This window comes from Saccopteryx leptura, chromosome 13 (assembly GCF_036850995.1).
Source record: "Saccopteryx leptura isolate mSacLep1 chromosome 13, mSacLep1_pri_phased_curated, whole genome shotgun sequence".
NCBI classification, from domain to species: domain Eukaryota; kingdom Metazoa; phylum Chordata; class Mammalia; order Chiroptera; family Emballonuridae; genus Saccopteryx; species Saccopteryx leptura.
Window position 1 is genome coordinate 27,736,186 of NC_089515.1, and position 24,689 is coordinate 27,760,874.

The window sequence follows — 24,689 nt, forward strand, 5'->3', positions numbered from 1 at the left end:
CAATAAAAATTTGGTGTTGTCCTGGAGGACAGCTGTAACTGGCTCCAGCCACCCGCAACCATGAACATGAGCGGTAGGAAATGAATGGATTGTAATACATGAGAATGTTTTATATTTTTAACATTATTATTTTTTTTATTAAAGATTTGTCTGCGAGCCAGATGCAGCCATCAAAAGAGCCACATCTGGCTTGTGAGCCATAGGTTCCCAAACCCTGCCTTAGAGAGAAGAAGGGAGGGAGAAAGACAGAAACATCAACCTGTTCCTATGTGTCCTGACCAGGGATCAAACCGGCAACCTTTGCATATCAGGACAATGCTCTAACCAACTAAGTTATTTGGCCAGAGTTCACATTCGTTTTTTTAAAAGTTTTATTGAGATATGAATTCCATACAATCTACCCACTTAGAGCATATAATTCAATGGTTTTTAGCATATTCATAGAGTTGTACAATTTTGGAACATTTTTATCACTCACAAAACAGACTCCTATTGAATTTAAAGCCTCTCCTCTTTCTTGGCTCAAGGACCAGCCACTGCTGAGGGGATAAGTGTCATTCCTTTCATCATTTTTCTCCTTATTCCATCAACCTTCTCCCTTTACGTTTCTTTCAATTTACACAGTGGAAGGCACAAAGTATTTCAATACTCAATATGGCTTCCTGGGAAGGTCTTTTAAACTATCAAAGATAGCTACTAGAAGGTTAACCTATACATTTAATGGTTACTTATCATGTATTTGTGGCTTTAAAATGTCATTTAACCAAAAAGCATAGTTTAGTTATTATTCCTGATTTACAAGTGAGAAAATTAAATTTCAAGAACTTTAATTCTTCTTAAAGTCCAAGAACTGTCTAAAGCCAGTTCCCATGCTTAAATTTGGATATCAGGTGTCTGATTTGTCCAGGAGTATGGCTCTCTGTTCCACATCTACAGATCAGAAGCACCTTAAAGCAGAAGATTGGAATTTAGTAGCTTAGTATTTGAACAATGTTAATTTGTTTTTAAACTCTGAGCTACTCCCACCACCTCTCAAATCCCTAGCTAATCTGTTTTAATAGAACAGAGCTTGATAATACAGTAGAGATGGTCAGCTCTTATCTTTGGAAAATCATATAGTAAAGTCCAAGCATGGGGGAGGGTTAGGCCAAAATATTAAATATGATTAGATGTGTGTGTGTAATACTTACACATCTGTTTCTATATTCCAAAGTCCATCATGAAAACAAGTTTTTAAAATATTTATTATCTTTAGTAATAGTCTGAATAAGCAAGAAAAGAAACCACTGAGGTTACTGTTGGTTTTTAAAATAGTTGCCTCTCATTTTTCATAAATTCCTTAGTTGAATTCTACGTTGAAATTGTACTTGAACAAGTGAGGAAAGAAACAAAGATTTAAAGGTGAGAGAAGGAACACTTTTAAATAAAGGCAAGGCTCTTCGTATATACATTCCTAAGTACCCAAACCTGTGCAAGCTATTTCCAGAGGCTCCATTAACTAGCTTCCTAACCCAGGGCAAGCCCTTTATAGTACGCTTCAGTTACTCTCCTAAAATAGACACAACAGTTCTATTATCAGTGCATTGTCAGTATAAAATGATATTATAACTATGAGAAGGACAGATAAAGCTAGTGATGAGCTTCACCATGTGGGACCTGCTCATAGGAAAATTAATCTTTCATCATTAGACTGCATTCTCCCTATCTGTAACCTCAACTGAAAGAAATATACGTATATAGTAGCTATTTTGATAACTTCTCTAGCCTCCCCTACTTTTATTGTAGGTCTTTGTAAACTGTCCGATGAATGTCATGATAAAGCCATTTTTCTATCTGGAACAGAGGTAGAAGTAACTTGGTGAACACCACAGATCACTTCTGCTTTATAAAGTCCGGGAACTTTAACATCCTGCTTCCCAAGTCTGGGAATTCTTATGCTGTATCATTTTATTCTGTATCCTTGGCATCTTGCTCAGGGCATATCTAATGAATACATAATTAAAAGAAAAAATGAAGGGAAAAACAAAACAAAAATCTTTCCTGTCATATTTGGTTAGACTGTATTCAGTGTAAAAATAAGAGACTCCACTATAATAGCATGAACAGTTTAATATTACAAATGAAAATGCAAAATAGAGCTATGATATCGGCCCTGAGGTCACTCTCTAAATTCATACTTTGCAGCCAAATCTTCAGTTCATCGATTAATTCCACTGAAAACAAACTAAGCCCTTGTCTACAGAAGAAGCATAGACTAGATTTAACCGTGACAATGGAGGTGGCTGGCAAGATGACGCAAAGAGAGTGATTGTAGCTGTTTCACATTCTTTTTCTTCTTGGAAACATTCTCAATGGCCATGTGAGACTTAAAACAAAGACCGTGACTGTCCTGGCCAGAGCAGAAGGGTAAAGCTGTGTCACAGAGAAGTGTAGACTACTCTTCTGCCTTCATCTTGTGAATCCATGTCTCTCAGAGAGGTCTGGCTAAACCAGAATATTCTTTGCGATAGCATTCAAAGTCCTCACTTTGGTCACATCTGTTACCTTCAGAGAATATTCTGAGCTAGAAAGCGAGGCTCCCATGGCAACAGAGGAATTTCTGCAACAGAAATAAAGAAACAGATAATTATATAAATTGCTAAACAAGCCCTCTTACTGGCACTTCATTTTATAAGCTATTTCATGGCCTAGAACTTATAAATTTGTATTAATTAATTAATTGAAACATTTAGTAGCCAAATCTACCAGACAGTATAATTGACTGCATCTAGAAATATAAGTTCTAAGGCTTTTGCATTTATTTTTCCCAATTTATAAATAATCAACTGCTAACTATTAAGTTAGAGTTCTCTGAAGTATAATAAAAAACACATAATAGTTTCAATTCCTGAATGGTGATAAAATTTCAAAATAACTGAAAATACAGAACGCAGGTAAGGGAGAAGTATTAAAGGCAGGAGGGATAAAAATAACGACGACTCTCCCATCCTTACACCACATTATTAAGTCAGCTAGAGGAAAGCACAGGTGAATGAGCACACATACTTATCCGACTCATCTGAAGATTAGCTGCTAAATTAGTTTATTATTAACTAATCTAAGTTGAACAATAACTTAATGATACAATGGTGACCTATGTTCAAAAGAGCCTGCTTAAAGCACAATAAAAACCATTTTGTTTTGAAAATTGCAAAATGACTGCAATACTTACGTACTAATCACAACATTCCATTCACTTATCATGCCATTAACTAAGGTTTTCCTATGTGGGGAAGATTAATCTCATCCCTTCTTGTATGAGTCAAAGTATACACTTTTACCGAAATTTCATTCCTGAATCTCTAGCAGACCGAGCAGAACAGTGGAATTCTGTAGCACCTGAACCCTCAAGGATTCTTTGTAGATTTCTTTCTGTTATACCACCACCTGTTGAAAAAAATAAACAATACATTAAGTAGAATAGAATTTTGCATAAAATTTTATGAATAATGACTGCTTGTTCTATATAGAATCCTAATACTGAAATTTCTCATTAATTCAAGATTTATTCTAACTAAGCTAGAATAATATTAGAAAAGAATGATGAAAGACAAACTATAGATTTTGAAGAACTGATAAGGTCATAGAACCTATGATGGAATCTTCTATGTCCATTGGTATTTTGTTATTGTTTTTTGTTTGTTTGTTTTTTTAACAGAGACAGAGAGTCAGATAGAGAGATAGATAGATAGGGACAGACAGACAGGAACAGAGAGAGATGAGAAGCATCAATCATCAGTTTTTCATTGTGACACCTTAGTTGTTCATTGACTGCTTTCTCATATGTGCCTTGACCGGGGTACTACAGCAGACCGAGTAACCCCTTGCTCTAGCCAGCGACCTTGGGTCCAAGCTGGTGAGCTTTGCTCAAACCAGATGAGCCCGTGCTCAAGCTGGTGACCTCGGGGTCTCGAACCTGGGTCCTCTGCATCCCAGTTGAACACTATCCACTGTGCTACCCACCTCGTCAGGCTATGTTCATTGGTTTATATAACAATGTTATATTATACAGACTTGAAATCTAAAAAGATTATTCTAGGGCCAGGAAAATCATCAAACACTCTATCCTTGCTTCCCCTCAATTAAAGAGAGATCAAATAGAAACAAAAGGAGGATAAGCTCAAGGACAAGGCTGCAAAAGCACAGCCTCAGAAATGTGTCTGAAAGAGAACCTCCAAGATTCTCCCTGGACCAGTATTCGAAGATTACTCTGCTGTCAGGGAAAATGGGAATAAGGCCAGGTGTTTTTTTTTGTTTTTTTTTTTTTTTTAAATTAATTTTAATGGAGTTACATTGATAAATCAGGGTACATATGTTCAGAAAAAAATCTCTACGTTATTTTGACATTTGATTATGCTGCATTCCCATCACCCAAAGTCCAATTGTCTTCCGTCACCTTCTAACTGGTTTTCTTTGTGCCCCTCCCCTCCCCCAACCTCCTCCCTCTCCTCCCCCCCACCCCGTAACCACGACACTCTTGTCCATATCTCTAAGTCTCATTTTTATGTCCCACCTCTGTATTGAATCATACAGTTTTTAGTTTTTTCTGATTTACTTATTTCGCTCAGTATAACGTTATCAAGGTCCATCCATGTTGTTGTAAATGATCCAATGTCATCATTTCTTATGGCTGAGTAGTATTCCATAGTATATATGTACCAAAGCTTTTTAATCCACTCGTCCACTGACAGACACTTGAGCTGTTTCCAGATCTTCGCTATTGTGAACAATGCTGCCATAAACATGGGGCTGCATTTCTTCTTTTCAAACAGTGCTATGGTGTTCTTAGGGTATATTCCTAAAAGTGATATAGCTGGATCAAAAGGCAGTTCTATTTTTAATTTCTTGAGAAATCTCCATACTGTTTTCCACAGTGGCTGCACCAGTCTGCATTCCCACCAGCAGTGCAGGAGGGTTCCCTTTTCTCCACATCCTCGCCAGCACTTATTCTGTGTTGTTTTATTGATGAGTGCCATTCTGACTGGTGTGAGGTGATATCTCATTGTGGTTTTAATGTGCATTTCTCTAATGATTGGTGATGTTGAGCATTTTTTCATATGCCTATTGGCCATCTGTATGTCCTCTTTGGAGAAGTGTCTATTCATTTCTTTGGCCCTTTTTTGATTGGATTGTTTGTCTTCCTGGTATTGAGTTTTAAAAGTTCTTTATAAATTTTGATTATTAAGCCCTTATCAGACATATTGTCAAATATATTCTCCCATTGTGTAGTTTGTCTTTTTATTCTGTTCTTTTTGTCTTTAGCTGTGCAGAAGCTTTTTAGTTTGATATAGTCCCAATTTGTTTATCCTGTCTTTTATTTCACTTGCCCGTGGAGATAAATCGGCAAATTTATTGCTGCGAGAGATGTCGGAGAGCTTACTGCCTATGTTTTCTTCTAAGATGCTTGTGGTTTCATGGCTTACATTTAAGTCTTTTATCCATTTTGAGTTTATTTTTGTGACTGGTGTAAGTTGGTGGTCTAGTTTCATTTTTTTGCAGGTAGCTGTCCAATTTTCCCAACACCATTTATTAAAGAGGCTGTCTTTACTCCATTGTATGCTCTTACCTCCTCTGTCAAATATCAGTTGTCCATAGAGCTGTGGGTTTATTTCTGGGTTCTCTGTTCTGTTCCATTGATCTATATGCCTGTTCTTATGCTAGTACCAGGCTGTTTTGAGTACAATGGCCTTGTAGTATAACTTGATATCTGGAAGTGTGATATCTCCCACTTTATTCTTCCTTTTCAAGATTGCTGAGGCTATTTGTGTTCTCTTTTGGTTCCATATAAAGTTTTGGAATATGTGATCTATATCTTTGAAGTATGTTATTGGTATTTTAATCGGTATTGCATTGAATTTATAAATTGCTTTGGGTAATATAGACATTTTAATGTTTATTCTTCCTAAGCATGAGCACGGTATATGCTTCCACTTGTTTGTATCTTCCCTGATTTCTTTTATCAACGTTTTATAATTTTTTGAGTACAAGTCTTTAATCTCTCTAGTTAAATTTATTCCTAGGTACTTTTATTTTTTTGGTTGCAATGGTAAAGGGGATTGCTTCCTTAATTTCTCTTTCTGACAGTTCATTGTTAGTGTATAAAATGCCTCTGATTTCTGAGTATTAATTTTATATCCTGCCACCTTGCTGAATTCATTTATCAGGTCCAGTAGTTTTTTGACTGAGACTTTAGGGTTTTATATATACAATATCATATCATCTGCAAATAATGATAGTTTTTACTTCTTCTTTTCCAATTTGGATGCCTTTTATTTTTCTTGTCTGATTGCTGTGGCTAGGACTTCCAGAACTATGTTGAATAAGAGTGGTGAAAGGGGGCACCCCTGCCTTGTTCCTGATCTTAAGGGGATTGCTTTTAATTTTTGCCCATTCAGTATGATGTTGGCTGTGGGTTTGCCATAGATGGCCTTTATCATGTTGAGGTATGTTCCCTGTATTCCCACTTTGCTGAGAGTTTTGATCATGAATAGGTGCTGGATTTTATCAAATGCTTTTTCTGCATCTATTGAAATTATCATGTGGTTTTTCTCCTTCCTTTTGTTTATATGATGAATCACATTGATTGATTTGCAAATATTGTACCAGCCTTGCCTCCCAAGAATAAATCCCACTTGATCATAGTGTATGATTTTTTTCATATATTGCTGGATCTGGTTTGCTAATATTTTGTTGAGGATTTTAGTATCTAAATTCATCAGGGAAATTGGCCTATAATTTTCTTTCTTTGTGTTGTCTTTGCCTGGTTTTGGAATCAGAATTAGGCTTGCCTCATAAAAGGAGCTTGGAAGTCTTCCTTCCTCTTGAATTTTCTGAAATACCTTGAGAAGGATAGGAGTTAGTTCTTCTTTGAATATTTGGTAGAATTCACTTGTGAGGCCCAAGACTTTTCTTTTTGGGGAGTTTTTTGATAACTGTTTCAATCTCATTTGTTGTAATCAATCTGTTTAGGTTTTCTGATTCTTCCAGATTAATTTTTGGAAGATTATATGTTTCAAGGAATTTGTCCATTTCATCTAGGTTGTCTAGTTTTTTGGCATACAGTTCTTCATAGTATTTTTTTTACAATATTTTGTATTTCTGCTGTGTCAGTTGTTATTTCTCCACCCTCATTTCTAATTTTATTTATTTGAGTCCTCTCTCTTTTTTTCTTGGTGAGTCTGGTTAAAGGTTCATCGATCTTGTTTACCTTTTCAAAGAACCAGCTCCTGGTTTCATTGATCCTTTGTATTGTTTCTTTAGCCTCTATGTCATTTATTTCTACTCTGATCTTTATTATATATTTTCTTCCTTCTACTAGTTCTGGGCTTTACTTGCTGTTCTTTTTCTAGTTCTTTTAGATGCAGGGTCAAGTTGTTTATTTGAGCTTTTTCTAGCTCCTTGAGGTATGCCTGTAATGCTATGAACTTCCCTCTCAGGACTGCTTTTGCTGTGTCCCATAAATTTTGAGTTGATGTATACTCATCATTTGTTTCTAGGAATTTTAAAATTTCTTCTTTGATCTCATTGTTAACCCATTCATTATTTAATAACATGCTATTTAGTTTCCACGTGTTTGAACATTTTTCAGTTTTTCTATTGTGGCTGATTTCTAGTTTCATGCCATTGTGATCAGAGAAAGTGCTCGATATGATTTCAATCTTCTTAAATTTGTTGAGGCCACTTTTGTGCCCTAACATGTGGTCTATCCTAGAGAATGTACCATGAGCACTTGAAAAGAATGTATATTCTGCTGCTTTAGGGTGAAAGGTTCTGAAGATATCTATTAAATCAAGTTGATCTAGTATGTCCTTTAAGTCTGCTGTTTCTTTGTTAATTTTCTTTCTTGAGGATCTATCTAGTGATGTTAGTGGGGTATTGAAATCCCCTACTATTATAGTATTGCTGTTAATCTCGCCCTTTAAATCCATCAAAGTCTGCTTTATATATTTAGGTGCTCCTATATTAGGTGCGTAGTTATTTATAATGGTTATATCTTCCTGTTGGATTGCTCCCTTTATCATTATGTAGTGACCTTCTTTATCTCTTACTATAGCCTTTGTTTTAAAGTCCATTTTGTCTGATATAAGTATTGCTACCCCAGCTTTTTTTTCATTTCCATTTGCGTGAACTATTTTTTCCATCCTTTTATTTTCAGTCTATGTGCCTCTTTTGTTTTAAAGTGTGTCTCTTGTAGACAGCATATGTATGGGTCCTGTTTTCTTATCCACGCAGCTACCCTATGTCTTTTGATCGGATCATTTAATCCAGGGATCTCAAACTCGCGGGCCGCATGGGCCCGCCCACCAACTTTGTGCAGCCCGCAGATTAATCCACGAAGTTTGATTAGTCTGCGGGCCGCACAAAATTGGTGGGCGGGCCGCACGGCCGCGAGTTTGAGACCCCTGATTTAATCCATTTACATTTAAGGTTATTATTGATATGTAATTGTTTATTGCCATTTTATTCTTTAAAACTGTATTCCTCTTTTGCTATATTCTTTTTCTTCTTTGATCTGTTTTCAACAGGCCCCTTAGTATTTCTTGCAGCCTTAGTTGGGTTGTAGTGAATTCCTTGAGGTTTTTTTTGTCTGGAAAGCTTTTTATTTCTCCTTCAATTTTAAACGAAGCCTTGCTGGATAAAGTAGTCTTGGTTGTAGGTTCTTGTTTTGCATTACTTCGAATATTTCTTGCCATTCCCTTCTGGCCTCAAGTGTTTCTGTAGAGAAGTCAGAAGTCATCCTTATGAGGGCTCCTTTGTAGGTGATAGTCTTTTTTTGTCTAGCAGCTTTTAATATTTTCTCTTTATCACTTAGCTTTGGTATTTTAATTATGATGTGTCTTGGTGTAGATTTCTTTGGGTTTCTCTTTAATGGAATTCTCTGTGCTTCTTGAACTTGTGAGATGTTTTCCTGCCTTAATTGAGGGAAGTTTTCAGCTATGATATGCTTGAACAAAGTCTCTATCCCTTGTTATTTCTCTTCTTCTTCAGGAACCACTATGATGTGGATGTTATTTCTCTTCATGTTGTCACAGAGCTCTCTTAGAGTTTCCTCAGACTTTTTGAGTCTCTTTTCTTTTCTGTTTCCGTGCCTTTATCTTGTCCTCTAACTCGCTGATTCGATTCTCAGCCTCCTCCATCGTGCTTTTAATTCCTTCCATTGTGTTCTTCATTTCTGATATTATATTTGTCATTTCTGACTGATTCTTTTTTATTATTTCAATGTCCTTTTTTGTATTTGCTATCTCTTTATTTAGGTGTTCGTAATGACTATCTATTGTTGTTCTTTGAGCATCCTAACAATTGTTATTTTAAACTCTGCATCTGGTAATTTGGTTATATCTGACTCATTCAGGTCCTTTTCTGGGGATTTCTCTTGATTCATTTGTGTTACATTTCTCTGCCTTCTCATTTTGTCTGTGTAAAAGAAGGTTTTGGCCACTGGAGTCCACTGGGTGTGTCCTCTGTGTTCCCTAGGTGTGGTCTGTTTGCAGGCCCACCACCCCCTCTGCTGTTGCTGCCTAGGGCGTTCAGGTATGGGCATTGCCTGCCCACTGGGGCTGTTGCTGTGGTTTCTGCCTCTCCTTCACGGGAGTGGCTGTGATCACATGCTCGGGTATACAAGCCTCAGTGGACTTGCCCTTCGCCCCGCCCCCACGGGTGGTGTTATGTTTGGCCCTGAGGGCAGGGGTGAGCACCTTTGCTCAGCTGCGGGTCTCTGCCTGATTCCAGGCTTTTGCCCCGCCCTTGCAGGAGGAGCCCGCTCATGGGATGGCTGCAAGCCCTCTAAGGCCAGGTGTTATACAGTTTATTCACTATGATATCAATTTTTTTGTTTCATTTCACAAAAGAATCTGAATCTACTTTATTAAAACTGCACAGTCAAGTACTTTATGACTCATTTGTTTTGACAAACAAACTCTGTATTTATAAAGAATCATATTCTCAACTGATATCAGATTATAAACATAAAATTAGATTATTCATTTTTATATCCTTGTCTCCTAATATATGAGTATTCAATAAATATTTTTAATGACTGATAAAATATGTACTTTGTAACTCAGGCTGTTCAAGCTGCTTAAGTAAGTAACCTGACTTCACATACACTTGGGTTCATTAACGTTTTCTTTCCTAGTGGTACCTTAACATCACTGAGCCCTAAGAAGTAAAAAGAATACAGACTGTGAAGTCAGATTTAGATTGGAATCCTGGTTTCACCAATGTAATTCTTCTCAGCTATGTGATCTTAGATAAATTATTTAAACCACTGAGACTCAATTTTTTTCATCAATAAAAGAGCGATATCTGCCTATTATAAGGATTGAAACACAAATAAGTTATTTCCTTCTATCACATAAGATACCTAACTACTGAAACCATGATGCTCCAGTTCTCAGCAACTTTACGACATAGTTAATACATTTTCCAAACACAGAGTAATACATCTTTACAGCTGGAACCTAAGAGGACAATTAGTTCAATATCCTCTCTCTACAGATGAAGAAACTGGGGCCTAAATATGTTGTAAACTTCATTTTGGAAGGTCTCTAGAAGGAAACTACTATGTTCTACTTATCTTTATATATCTCAATGATAAATACTCATTAGGCATTCAGTTTTGTTTATCTAGGAATTTTGGCTGTTGCTACTTATTTTAATGAAACTGTAATTGTTTATTGATCTATTTTGTGAGCTCCTCCAGTAAAAAGATCACTCCATATTCATTTCTTTCTTTTCATATCTACCACAGAACCTGGCATATAATTATCATGTTCTTCGTAAGGTTTATTAAATAACCACAAATATTTTTGTATTCAGTGTCTTCTCACCTAAGACTATTGGCCTCTTGAGGAAGTAGTTTGTTTTTTATTTTATTTTATTTATTTATTTTTTTATTGATTCATTTTAGAGAGGAGAGAGAGAGAGAGAGAGAGAGAGAGAGAAGGGAGGAGCAGGAAGCATCAACTCCCATATGTGCCATGACCAGACAAGTGCAGGTTTTGAACCGGCGACCTCAGCATTCCAGGTCGACACTTTATCCACTGCGCCACCACAGGTCAGGCGAGGAAGTAGTTTCTTGTATAACTCTGAATCCCAAGTAATGCACTGCACATAGCAGATAACTTAATAATTACATAGTAAGCAAAGGCAATCTTATATTAACAATGTCTACGTCTGGCTATTAGTTGTCAAAATTAAATACATTTAGTCTTAAATGGAATTGCATTAAACTCAGTTAAGTCTCTTGAACAGTCCCTGATTAATTAATAAAGGGTCTCAATTTGACAGATAACGTACTTTCTATTTACTCATGTTTCAGGGACTTGCTACAGGTTAAAACTTTCCTAAATTTCTAACATTGTCCCTTTATCTGGCCTCTTTTTAAAAGCTGGCATTTATGTGGCATTTTGATTCCTGGTCAGGCTTGGCATCACTGGTAGTGAGACAATCAGACACTGCATGCCTTCTGATGTGTTAAGATATATACAGTATCACCCATGAAGTATTCTCATCAAAAATATTTAACCAGAATCTAATCAAGCCTTACTTTCAGCTATCAGTTTATAGGAAATGCAGAGGCTAGGAAATACAAACTAAACAATAAAATAAGGAAACAATTTGGTAAATCCAGAAAGAAGGACATCTTATAGGGTAGGTGGTCCAAACAATTTAAATTTCATTTTTTAAAACTCAAGAAAAAGAAAACTTCTATATTAAAAAATATAAAACTAACAACTAAGTGCAATACTTATTTTTTGAAAGAATCCTGATTTGAACATATCAGCTATAAAACACATTCTGGGGACAACTAGAGAAAGTAGAGTATTGATTGAATAGTAAATGGTATTAAAGAATTGGTGTTTATTTTGATAAATATAATGATATTGTAATTATACTACAATGCTCTTATTTTTTAAGATGCATAAAGATAAAATATCATGAACTTTAAAATACCTCAAAGGAAGAAAAGATGAGACAAATGTTATGAAATAGTAAATCTATGGAATAAGTACATGCTATTTTCTACTCATATATTTGAGAAATTTAATAAGAAATAATTAAGATACTCGTTATATTTGCCTCCCTCTGATTCTAGGTTGCCGTATCTAATTCTTTAAAAATTGCTCATTTCTAATAAGCCATTATGTACTTAATTGATCTCATTGTCAGGAACACATGCTCCGATTGTTCTGACTACAAGGAAGAATCTGGTGATCAGAGATTTTCAAGAACTAAGTATTATATTTATCCAGGGATATTATGTTTACTCACACCTTTTTAACAGCTTGGACATTTGGCCCTACCACAGTGTAGCAGCAAATCTGGTGTGCCTCACCAGAGATGAACATCCACATTCACAAAATACTCAATTATGGTAGAACAAACACGGAGAAAGTCTAATTCTAATCTACCTTTATTTTTTTTTGCTTTTTCTCTGAGCTTACCCTTGCTAGAATGTTTTCCTCTTTATGTAACATTTTAAATTCTAGCAGAGATCTACCAATCTTAAACATTTTTATCAAATGATACATATATTCTTCTTTCTGAGCATCATGTACTAAAACTTTCTCCCATGCTGCCTTTCCTCCACTACAATTCAGTGTTACACTAGTGAATGGATAGATAAATAAATACCTGGTATTACCACAATCCTGCCTTTTGCCTGAAAAAAGAAAAAATAAGTAAATCTTAACCTTTCTCTCAATGAGATAATAAAGTGGTAAAAACAGAAACATAAGTATATTAAATTTTAAAAATTACTATTAGTATTTAATTTTCAATAGTTTTTTTTGTTTCTTTGGGATCTTCAGTAAGATGTTCAGCATAGAAAGCCTTTCCATCCAGTTACTTCATGGTATTACTTTTAAAACGTGTACTGTTATGAACACAAATAACAGAAGAACACAATATAAATACTGAGTAATCAATAATACCTCCTTAAGAAAAGCTATTACTGGAAAATAACACTAATCTGAATTCTTGGTATGTGATGGGATGGAAGTAGGTGAGCTTAAACAAGATTTCAGCAGGAAAGAAAGAATGTAGTATAATTGTAAATTACTGGGAAAAAAATCTACTCAAATTTTGTATCCTCAACTAAATTTTCTAGCTTTCTATATCAATTAAATAAAACCATAGGTCCATTTAATTGTGTTTTAAGTAATAAAATTGGACTACATGAATTGATTTAATTTATCATAATTCTAGAAAATAGGTATTGAAATTGCCTTACTTTTATTCCAATTTCCATCATATTTCCTAAATAAACTTTGGTGATATATCACTGAAAGGCAAAAGGAAATCATCCCATTATAATGCATACTTAGTGGAACTACTAGTAGAAGATAGAAAAGACAGAATAAAAATTACATATTATGTCAGGTTCATTAATTTGCAGAATGAAATCTTTATAACTCTGGCCGGGTGGCTCAACGGATACAGTATCATATTGGCATGCTGGGGTCGTGGGTTAGATCCCCAGTCAGGGCACATGTGAAAAGCAACCGATGAGTGCACAACAAAACGGGAAGAACTAAATGGAGCAAAAAGTTGATGCTTCACTATCTTTCCCCCTTCCCTTCTCTCTTTCTCATATAAATGAAAAAATAAAAAATAAATTAACCTTTATACATAAATTTAATTTTTTTAATTATTTTTATTTTTTTATTCATTTTAGAGATGAGAGAGAGAGAGAAAGAGAGAGAGAAGAGGGGGAGGAGCAGGAAGCATCAACTCCCATATGTGCCTTGACCAGGCAAGCCCAGGGTTTCGAACCGACAACCTCAGCATTTCCAGGTCAATGCTTGATCCACTGCGCCACCACCAGTCAGGCAAATTTAATTTTTTTACATGTGGATTCCGATTTTTTAAAAATTTATTTTGAGTCCGAGGGTTGGGTAGACAATCTTTCTTCTATTAAGTACTATTGAACAACAAAAAAATTCAGTTAAGAACCACCCATAACTTGGTTTCTTTTTCCATAAAATTAAAAAACATTCAACTAATGTCTCTGTGTGTATAGAGTGTATGTGTGTGTGTGTGTGTGTGTGTGTGTATAATTAATTAATGTTGAAAAAAATACTTAATTCTACTAATTCTACATCATAACCAGTTAAGACAAGTGAGTAAATGAAAGATGGGCTTAATGTGGGGAAGAGAAATGGGGAGAAGATAAAAACAGGTACCATGGCCAGTGTGAGAAGAGGGGCAGGAGGGTAAAGAAGGAAGAGGATATAAAAGGACAGAAGAAAACAGAAACCAAAAGAAGAAAATAAAATTGACTAACTCCAGAAATAAAAGCAAAAAAAAGGAGCAGGGCAGAAAGTCTCAAAAGCAGAGATAGCATAAAAGCAGTGAAAAGAGAAGGTAATAACAGTAGGGAAGAGAACGGAGATAGTCATTAGTAGAGGGAGAAACAACCTTTCTCCTCACTTATCAAATACTTTAATGAGCTCTAAGTAACTATCAGTGTAAAGTTAAGGAGAATGTTCAATATGATTGGCCTTTGAGGGATTTCATATAGCAAAGCAACAAATTCTAAGGCAGCTCCAAAGAGCCAGACATATTGTAGAAGACACCTAAAAGGATTCCAAAAAATTTTTAAAGACAGTGAGGGTAAGAAATGATTAGTTGGTGCAAAAAAGGTTAACAGAGACCAATAAATGACTTGAAAAGAGTGGTCATCACAAAAAATGGATTGATACAAAGTTACGTTACAATATTAAGGTATAATAAAACCCCATACTCTTTTGTACAGTATGAGTCAACAACAAATTGTATCCTATACTATGCAAAATTAGAACTCCCCAGACTAGAATTTAAGTAACAGAACTTCAATAAAATGATCAAAAGTGACCTCACACCTTAACTTCTGGCATATATGTCACTCACTGAACAGGTAAACAATTTCTCATGGAAGCTAGGTTATATGTCATTTTGGAAAAATAGCTCCAAAATTAGCAAAAAAGATTATATGTAAATATTATTCTATGAAAATCTGTAGATTTTAGATTTTTCAGAGAATCCCCTTTTGAACAATTTTCTTTAACCCTTCATCAAATTGACCTTATTATGAAAGTATTTATCAAATATCATTTGCTCGCCTGACCAGTGGTGCCACAGTGGATAGAGAATTGATCTGTGATGCTGAGGTCCCACGTTTGAAACCTCAAGGTGCCAACTTGAGCGCAGGCTTGCCAGCATGAGCACAAGGTCTCTGGCTTGAGCGTGGGATCATCAACATGATCCCAAGGTCTCTGGCTTGAAGCCCAAGGTGGCTGGCTTGAGCCCAAGATCGCTGGCTTGAGCAAGGGGGTCACTGGCTTGGCTGGAGCCCTCTGGTCAAGGTATGTATGAGAAAGCAATCAATGAACAACTAAAGTGCCACAATGAGTTGATGTTTCTCATATCTCTTTCTCAAAAATAAATAAATAAAATGTCATTTACTCATTTGTCCGTCCATGTATCAAATACTTATTAAGTTCCTACTACGTATCAGGCACTGTTCTAGGCATGGTAAGTACTGTGGCTAAAGGGGTCCAGAATATGCCACTGTGGCATAAAAATTATTTTGAGCTGAAGGCATTTGAGTTCTGGATTCCTTACCTGCCTAAAAGTAGAGCTTCCCAAAGAACTAAAAAAATTAGAACTTAATTGCCATAAATCCCCTCCTTGGGAACAACTAATCAGTATTACACCCAAACAGACATTGTTATAAAACTGTATCTACTATTTATTCTCTAAGGGTCCATTTATCTTTCCAAAAAGCCATTTGTTTTCCCCTAAGTGCCTTTTCTATTTCTTCTAAGTTCCTAAGTGCTCTTTCCCTCCTCCTCTTAGATGGTACAGAAGCCCCAAATTCCAAGCACCTTTTTGAATCACATTTCTTTGTGAACTTTCATACATAAATACCTATGTGATCAGAATCTGGTTTTTTTTTCTTGTTACTTTGTCTTCTGTCAGTTTAATTTGCAGGCCCTCAAATACTGAACATAGAGGATAAAGAAAAAGTTTTTCTTCCCTGACATGGTGAACCAGAGAAAGTTCCTACTTTCACGAAGTTTACAAGTTCAAGAAGACAGACAACAGACAGGTATATTTATATAATAAAATTTCAGGTAGCAATAAGTACAATGGGAAAAGAAATTAAGCAAGGTATTGTAAAGTAAAAGGGGAGGGGCTATTTCATAAAATTTAGTAATTGTTAGAGAAATAAGTGGAACAAGACTTTAGTATTCTCAAATGTACTAAAGGAAGCATCCATAAAACAAAATGTTTACCTAAAAAGCTTAAATGATTTTTGGAGGGAAAGGTAACATTTAACTGTTTCTTCTAAGTGAAAGCTTTCTACAACCCAGACAAATGACTTAAGGACACAAGAGTGAGGCGATTGATTGCTGGGAGTCGGGGAAGGTTCTGGGGCAATAACGGTGATGGATGAAGACTTGACTTGGCGGGGTGAACACAATATGGTGTACAGAGATGTGCTGTAGAATTGGGTATCTGAAACCTGAATAATTATGTTAGTGAGTGTCACCCTAATAAATTCAATAAAAAAAACCCCTACAGACAAATGATACTTTTCAAGAGATTAATTCTATCACTTTTTTGGATTATTTAGAACTATATGCTTGCCTAAGGTTATTAAAGTAATTTAACAATTTAAAGCACTAAGTGTCACACATTGCACTATTATCTGAAGTAATCCATAACTATTCTAGGAGGTAGCTACCATTATTATGCTAACTTTGTAGAGGAGGAAACTAAAGTTGAGGATGATTAACTAATTTCTCCACGGTCACTATAAATAAGATGCAAAACTAGGACTAAAACACAGACCTTCTAACCCCAAAGCCCAGGTAGGCTTTAACCAGTATATTGTATATCTTGAAGGTAATTACTTCAAGATAAAGATAGCATGATCCCACTTATATGTGGATTCTAAACAAGCTGACTACACAAAAGCAGAGAGGAGAATGGTGGTGACTAGGGGAGGGGAGCTGGAGGAAACAGGGTAATGCTGGTCAAAGGGTTCAAAGCTTCAGTTATGTAGAATGAGCAAGTCTAGAGCTCTAATGGAGAGCATTGTGGGGGTCAGAACAAGTCACCCCAAGATGTGACTTAGTGGTATGTCGATTACTGCGAGCTACATGACTTTTAGCAGCTCCCTCTAACTCCTGCCCCTCCATTCAACTATTTAGAAGAACATTAATTAGGGGCCTTGCCCATAATAAGCTACTACCAGATATTTTGTTTTGACCTAGCTATAGGAAGGGCAAAGTTCAACTTACTAAACCTCTGTTCTTATCATCCTGCCATGACCCTTGAAGCCCCCAAGGTGCATTATTAGCTCAGTATGTCTTATATAACCCATGTTCCCTTTCTTTTTTCTTTTTTTTAACAGAGACAGAGAGTGAGTCAGAGAGAGGGATAGACAGGGACAGACAGACAGGAACGGAGAGAGATGAGAAGCATCAATCATCAGTTTTTCATTGCGTGTTGCAACATCTTAGCTGTTCATTGATTGCTCTCTCATATGTGCCTTGACGGCGGGCCTTCAGCAGACCGAGTAACCCCTTGCTCAAGCCAGTGACCTTGGGTTCAAGCTGGTGGGCTTTTTGCTCAAACCAGATGAGCCCGCGCTCAAGTTGGCGACCTCAGGGTCTCGAACCTGGGTCCTCTGCATCCCAGTCCAACGCTCTATCCACTGCGCCACTGCCTGGTCAGGCCCATGTTCCCTTTCTACCTCTGAAGCTCTCCTGCAGGTGGGATCTCTGACTCCCTCATGTATGTGGGGTTCCCATACATATGTACTGTATTTCCCCATGTATAGGATGCACCTTTTTGGGAAAAATTTGGGGTCTAAAAACTGAGTATGTCTTATATAGTGGTTGTAGATTTTTAAATTTGCATTTCCTGCTTTTTCACGCTTGTTTTTGTGCTCATTGTTGAAGACAGTGATTCATCATCAGACACAGACGAGGACAAGCTAATGGAAGGGAGTTTTGACAGTGATAAGAAGTATGAATTTTATGATGAATAAAATTTGAGTTCAATAACTTTATTAATACATTTTTTTTCAAATTTCGGGCCCCCAAATTAAGGTGTGTCTTATACATGGGAGTGTCTTACACATCGGGAAATATGGTATGTATTAAATTTGGTTATTTTCTCTTGCTAGTCTGCCTCATACCTATTTGATTATTAGACCAGCCAGAAGAACCTTGAGGGATGAGGAAAGCATAATAGAGTTAATAATGCCATACTGAATAGTACTGAAAATTTGCTGAGAGTAGATTTCAGGTACATTCCCCATTCACACACAAACTCCCACACACTAACTATATAAACAAATATGAGCTTGACTGTAATCATTTTATTATATGTATAGCAAAACATGTTATATACCTTAAATATATATAATTTTTATTTTTTTAAAAAGTGTATAATACTCAGCCCAGCTCTTCCTGCCAACAATTAAATTACAGATCTCTTACACACACACACAGATTTTGAAAAACAGTATGTGACAATGGCAATTATTCTCTATTACATGGTAAGGAAAAATGTTCAAATGGTAACCTGATTCATTAACTCTTCTACTTTAAAACCCTGTAGCCTGAACTGTGGTGGCGCAGTGGATAAAGTGTTGGCCTGGAACACTGAGGTCGCCAGTTTGAAACCCTGGGCTTGCCTGGTCAAGGCACATATGGGAGTTGATGCTTCCTGCTCCTCCCCCTTCTCTCTCTCTCTCTCTCTTCCTCTCTGTCTCTCCTCTCTGAAAGTTGAATAAATAAAGTCTTTAAAAAAAATTACCCATACCACTAAAACCCTGTAGACTTCCCAAGTATACCAAGGATGAAATACAAACTCTTAAATAGTACTCTGGACAGTATTTTTCTCTTCACATTCAACATTACAGTAATTCTTCAGTGTCATAAGTTATGCTCACTTCTGTTTCCACTTCTTTGCACAAACCATTTCTTCTACATGGAGCATTTCCCCATCTCCCTTTCCTCCACCCCCTTTTACATGGATAACTCCTCATCATCTCTCAAATGAGTAAGACACTGCAGTGTAGATGTCTTTTCTTCTGGGAAGCTAACTACTGCCAACCCCCATCCCCAAATCTGGAGTTAATTCCTCTCCGATGTGCTTCCACAGTACCTTTTTTATAGCATTTTATGAAAATTGCTTGTTTGCCCTGACTGATTGGCTCAGTGGATAGAGCTTTGACCTTGCATGCAGATGTCCCAGGTTCAATCCCTGGTCAAGGTACACATGAGAAGCGATCATCTGCCTCCTCGCTCTCCCCCTGCTCTCCCTCTTCCCCTCCTACAGCCAGTGGCTCTGTTGGTCAAGTGTCAGCCTCAAGCGCTGAGGATAGCTCAGTTGATTCCAGTATTGGCCCCAGATGGGGGTTGCCAGGTAGATAGCGGTTGAGGCACATACAGGAGTCTGTCTCTATCTCCCCTCCTCTCACTTAAAAGAAAGAAAAAGAAAAAGAAAACTGCTTGCTCTATTAAAAGTGCCTACTGTGCACTAACTTGTAAGGGCAACAATTACACACAAACACATGCCCCTTGGCCATCACCATAATACAAGGCCCTGTACCTACTACATACTTAATAAATATTCATAAAAGTTTTAGAATTTGTAAACTCCAGACTAACAAAGTCACATCAGATCCTTATGCAAAATTTCTAAAAATTATTTTCATGGCTATAGAAAGCAAACATAAGCAGGTGTGCAGATGTCTACCCAGAAGCACTAAATAATACTATTAATAAAAGCAGTAGTAATAATAATAGAAACTAATATGTATTAAAATGTTTTATATGTGAAGCCCTGTGCTAAGGCTTTTAGATATCTTACCTCTACCAGCCCTTAGAGCAACCTTAATTAGGAAATATTAAACTTATCTCAATTTCACACTTGAGGAAAACAAGGTTTAAAGGTAAGTAATCCAGAAGCCAGCCACAAGGTTATCGCGAGATCCGCCTCAATACCAAGCGCCTGTGTCTGGCAGAGCCGGTGTGAGACGAAGAGACAATCCTTCCCTGCCACCGGGATAATCAAGAGTTTTGGCCGGACCTTTGAGCACACACCGAGATAGTGAGGAGCCGGACTCAAAGCACAGACTATGGCGCTGAAACGGATTAATAAGGAACTTAGTGATTTGGCCCGTGACCCTCCAGCACAATGTTCTGCAGGTCCAGTTGGGGATGATATGTTTCATTGGCAAGCCACAATTATGGGACCTAATGACAGCCCATATCAAGGCGGTGTATTCTTTTTGACAATTTATTTTCCTACAGACTACCCCTTCAAACCACCTAAGGTTGCATTTACAACAAGAATTTATCATCCAAATATTAACAGTAATGGCAGCATTTGTCTCAATATTCTAAGATCACAGTGGTCTCCTGCTTTAACTATTTCTAAAGTTCTTTTATCCATTTGTTCACTGCTATGTGATCCAAACCCAGATGACCCTCTAGTGCCAGAGATTGCACGGATCTATAAAACAGAGGTAAGTACAACAGAGTATCTCGGGAATGGACTCAGAAGTATGCCATGTGATGCTACCTTAAAGTCAGAATAACCTGCATTATAGCTGGAATAAACTTTAAATTACTGTTCCTTTTTTGATTTTCTTATCCAGCTGCTCCCCTATCAGACCTCATATTTTTTTATTTTATTTTTTGTTTACCTCCCTCCATTCATTCACATGCTCATCTGAGAAGACTTAAGTTCTTCCAGCTTTGGACAATAACTGCTTTTAGAAACTGTAAAGTAGTTGCAAGAGAACAGTTGCCCAAGATTCAGAATTTTTTAAAAAATGGAGCATGTGTATTATGTGGCCAATGTCTTCACTCTAACTTGGTTATGAGACTAAAACCATTCCTCACTGCTCTAACATGCTGAAGAAATCATCTGAGGGGGAGGGAGATGGATGCTCAGTTGTCGCATCAAAGGAAGCAGCATTATTCTAGCAGCATCCATTCTGTTTAAGCCTTCCACTGTTAGAGATCTGAGGTTACATGATATACTTTATGCTCATAACTGATGTGGCTGGAGAACTGGTATTGAATTTATAGCATCAGCAGAACAGAAAATGTGATGTATTTTATGCATGTCAATAAAGGAATAACCTGTTCTTGTTCTACAGAGAATAGAAATTGGAAGTCAAACACCCTTTGTATTCCAAAATAGGGTCTCAAACATCTTTGTAATTTTCATTTAAATTGTTAGAGGAGGCTTGGAGCTATTAGTTAATCTATCTTCCAATATAGTGTTTAATACAGCACTGAATAAATGATGCAAGTTGTCAATGGATGAGTGATCAACTAATAGCTCTGCTAGTAATTGATTTATTTTTCTTCAACAAAGTTGCATAAACCAATGAGTTAACTGCCTGGATTAATCAGTATGGGAAACAATCTTTTGTAAATGCAAAGCTGTTTTTGTATATACTGTTGGGATTTGCTTCATTGTTTGACATCAAATGATGATGTAAACTTCAAAAGAGTGAATATTTTGCCATGTTCAGTTAAAAGTGCACAGTCTGTTACAGGCTGACACGTTGATTGACCTGATTTATGCAGAATTAATAAGCTATCCAGATAGTGTAGCTTTAATATGCTGCACATGATACTGGCCACCCTGGAGTTCATATATGGGCTTTGGACCCTGCAGTTTTAAACATGTATATGGAGTTTAAGAACTTTATTTTCCAGGTGCAACCCCCTTCAAACTAAATTTTTTCTTCACCTTGTACACTTGACAGCTAAAAAGAAACCATAATATGGGAGTAATAATGGGTTAAATTTATAAAATAAAGTACTGTTTTGGTGTGGGAGTTGTCATGAGGCTGTGTTGAAGTGACTTAACTGTGTGGGATATTGAGTATCCATTGAAATGGATTTGTTCAGCCATTTACATTAATGAGCATTTAAATGCAAACATATCATTTCAGGTGACTTAACATGAATGAATAAAAAAAGTCAATGCTATTGGATAAAAAAATTAAAAAAAAAAGTAAGTAATCCACTCAACATTACAGAGCAAGTAAATTTCAAACCTGAGTCTCAAATCCAAAATTCTTTCTTCTCAAAGTCCATACTCACTAACTTAGAATGCCTCTGGACTGTTGTCAGAAAAATATAGACAGGCCCCAATTACAAAGCCATATTCCAACTGCTCTACAAATGATGCTAACGTTTCAGGGCATCCAAGAGAAAAACACTGTATTCCTCCTGTCATGATATATAGAAAGAAATGAGAGAAGAATATAATTTCAGTTTTGCCTAAAAATGATAATTGTTTCAAATTTTATATGGGACCCCTGAGTATACTCAGACTGCCATTGAGATGATGTGGCTTTAAAGTAGGCAATGCTGATGGCAGAGAAAAAGTAAAATTTGCTCTGGTCACCTAATTAGATAAGATCCTTAGGCACTGTCTATAATCTGATTTTAAGAGCCTTGGTGCCTGACCAGGCAGTGGCACAGTGGATAGTGTTGGCTTGGGACACAGAGGACCCAGGTTTGAAACCCCAAGTTTGAGTTTGCTGGCTTGAGCGCAGGCTCACCAGCTTGGGCACGAGGTTGCTGGCTTGAGCACGGGCTCACCAGCTTGAGCGTGGGGTCACTGGCTTGAGCGTGGGATCATTGACATGACCCCATGGTCACTGGTTTGAGCAAGGGTCACTCGCTTTGCTGTAGCCAATCCCCTCACCTCATCAAGGCACATATGAGAAAGCAATCAATGAACAACTGAGGTGCTGCAACAAAGAATTGATGCTTATTATCTCTCTCCCTTTCTGTCCGTCTGTCCCTCTCTCTTGCTAAAAAAAAGGGGGGGGAGGCTTTGGTTACTAAGAATGCTCATGTGAAAGAAACAAGAATTATATAAATATTTTATTGCATACCTATTTTTTCCTATAGAGTAAACACGATGTCAGCAATATTTAGCTTCACAACCTAGCTGAACAGCAGAATATAAGGAATAACCATAAAAGTATTAGGAAGAAAAGAGACAAATTTGTGTACCTGATCTATGAGTCGCTTTATTAGAGGTAGCCCTTCTAGTGCAGAACAGTCACATCCACTGGTCAATACTCGTTCAAATCCCAAGGTTAAGAGAGTCTCTAGAGCTGCTGTTGGATCGTGAACCATGTCAAAGGCTGAAATAAATAAAATTGATTTGAATTTTGAACAGATATCACTAATACCATGCTTTCTAAAATGTATTATATACTCAGTGGTGTGCTGGACTTGGCTTGTACTGGCTTGCAAGAGCCAATTGTTAAATATTCAGAAGTTTTGCAGGCATGATTATTAATCATTAGGAGCTTAAAATCACTTAGGGTAGGGGCAGTTAAACTACAGAAGTCAACAAATGCTACAAATCAGGGCTCTTTTCTTCCTAAGACCCAGTTTACAACACACCACAGTATGCATACAACTGGTGGTATACATGATCATTTAGGTCAGTGGTCCCCAACCTTTTTTGGGCCACAGATCGGTTTAATGTCAGAAAATATTTTCACGGACGGGCCTTTAGGGTGGGGCGGATAAATGTATCACATGACTGAGACAAGCGTCAAGAGTGAGTCTTAGACGGATGTAACAGAGGGAATCTGGTCATTTTTAAAAAATAAAACATCACTCAGACTTAAATATAAATAAAACGGAAATAATGTAAGTTATTTATTCTTTCTCTGCAGACCAGTACCGGTCTGCGGCCCAGGGATTGGGGATCACTGATTTAGGTGGTACACATTTGAATAGATGTGTTTACTTAAATGCAGATTAGAGAAAAAGTTTCCATTTTTCGTTCATTATAAAAGTTTCTCTTTAAAATAAATTTATTTAGAATTTAAGAAAATTGTTAAATAAATTTGCACAGGTAGCAATCAGGTATGGTAAAATGGTAAATGTGATGGGCAAGTAACTCAAATTTGGGAAATTCAGCCCTAAGGCTTTAGACAAACTAAACAAGTAGAGTGAAACATTACTCACCAGTCTAGAAAATGTCTTGGATCACATCCTTGTTATTGACTAATATTTTATACTAATCTACTTATGTCGCATACTCAAGGCTCACTGTACAAAACAGTTGTTTACAACAGACAGTTCCATCCTACTTTCTTTTTTAAAATTTTATTTATTCATTTTTAGAGAGAGAGGAGAGAGAAACAGAGAGAGAGAAAGGGGGGAAGAGCAGGAAGCATCAACTCCCATATGTGCCTTGACCAGGCAAGTGCAGGGTTTTGAACTGGTGACCTCAGCGTTCCAGGTCAATGTTTTATCAACTGCACCACCACAGGTCAGGCTCCATCCTACTCTCTAAGAGACTTCTCTCCTCCTCAGAGAGGAAAGTAGCACTAAGAACTTCAAGGAGAAAACTTACTTCTGCTCTGGTTCTCAGCACTGCTACAGGATATGGAAGTTCTAACAGGTGGTGGGTGGGCTGCGAGGCCCCGTATGCCCACCCGAGTGTATGGAGGCAGCTCAATCTACTACAGAAGATTTTCCTTTGGGTGGCAGCACTCTCTCATCAGTGATCACACTCATACTATCTCATTAAATACGTGCGTGAAAAAGATGTGGAACCCAGGCCAATATAAAGTTTAGGGAATACTA

At 36.9% G+C, this 24,689-nt stretch overlaps 1 protein-coding gene and 1 pseudogene across 2 annotated transcripts in view; one reads left to right on the forward strand and one right to left on the reverse strand.

The window, feature by feature from the left end:
* Positions 1-160: 160 nt before the first annotated feature.
* The window catches only part of CUTC (cutC copper transporter), a 36,755-nt gene continuing 12,226 nt past the window's right edge, over positions 161-24,689 (reverse strand). Inside the window, exons 6-9 of one of the 2 annotated variants that reach the window (XM_066355547.1) lie at positions 23,094-23,227; positions 12,676-12,703; positions 3,321-3,426; positions 166-2,599 (exon numbers count right to left, since the gene is read on the reverse strand). In XM_066355547.1, coding sequence (XP_066211644.1) covers positions 2,485-2,599; positions 3,321-3,426; positions 12,676-12,703; positions 23,094-23,227 — 383 coding nt within the window. In that variant the 3' untranslated portion in view covers positions 166-2,484. Of the gene's footprint in view, positions 2,600-3,320; positions 3,427-12,675; positions 12,704-23,093; positions 23,228-24,689 lie in introns of both variants that reach the window. The other variant, XM_066355548.1, reaches the window with a different exon arrangement.
* On the forward strand, positions 20,019-20,700 carry LOC136384808 (ubiquitin-conjugating enzyme E2 D3 pseudogene; annotated as a pseudogene).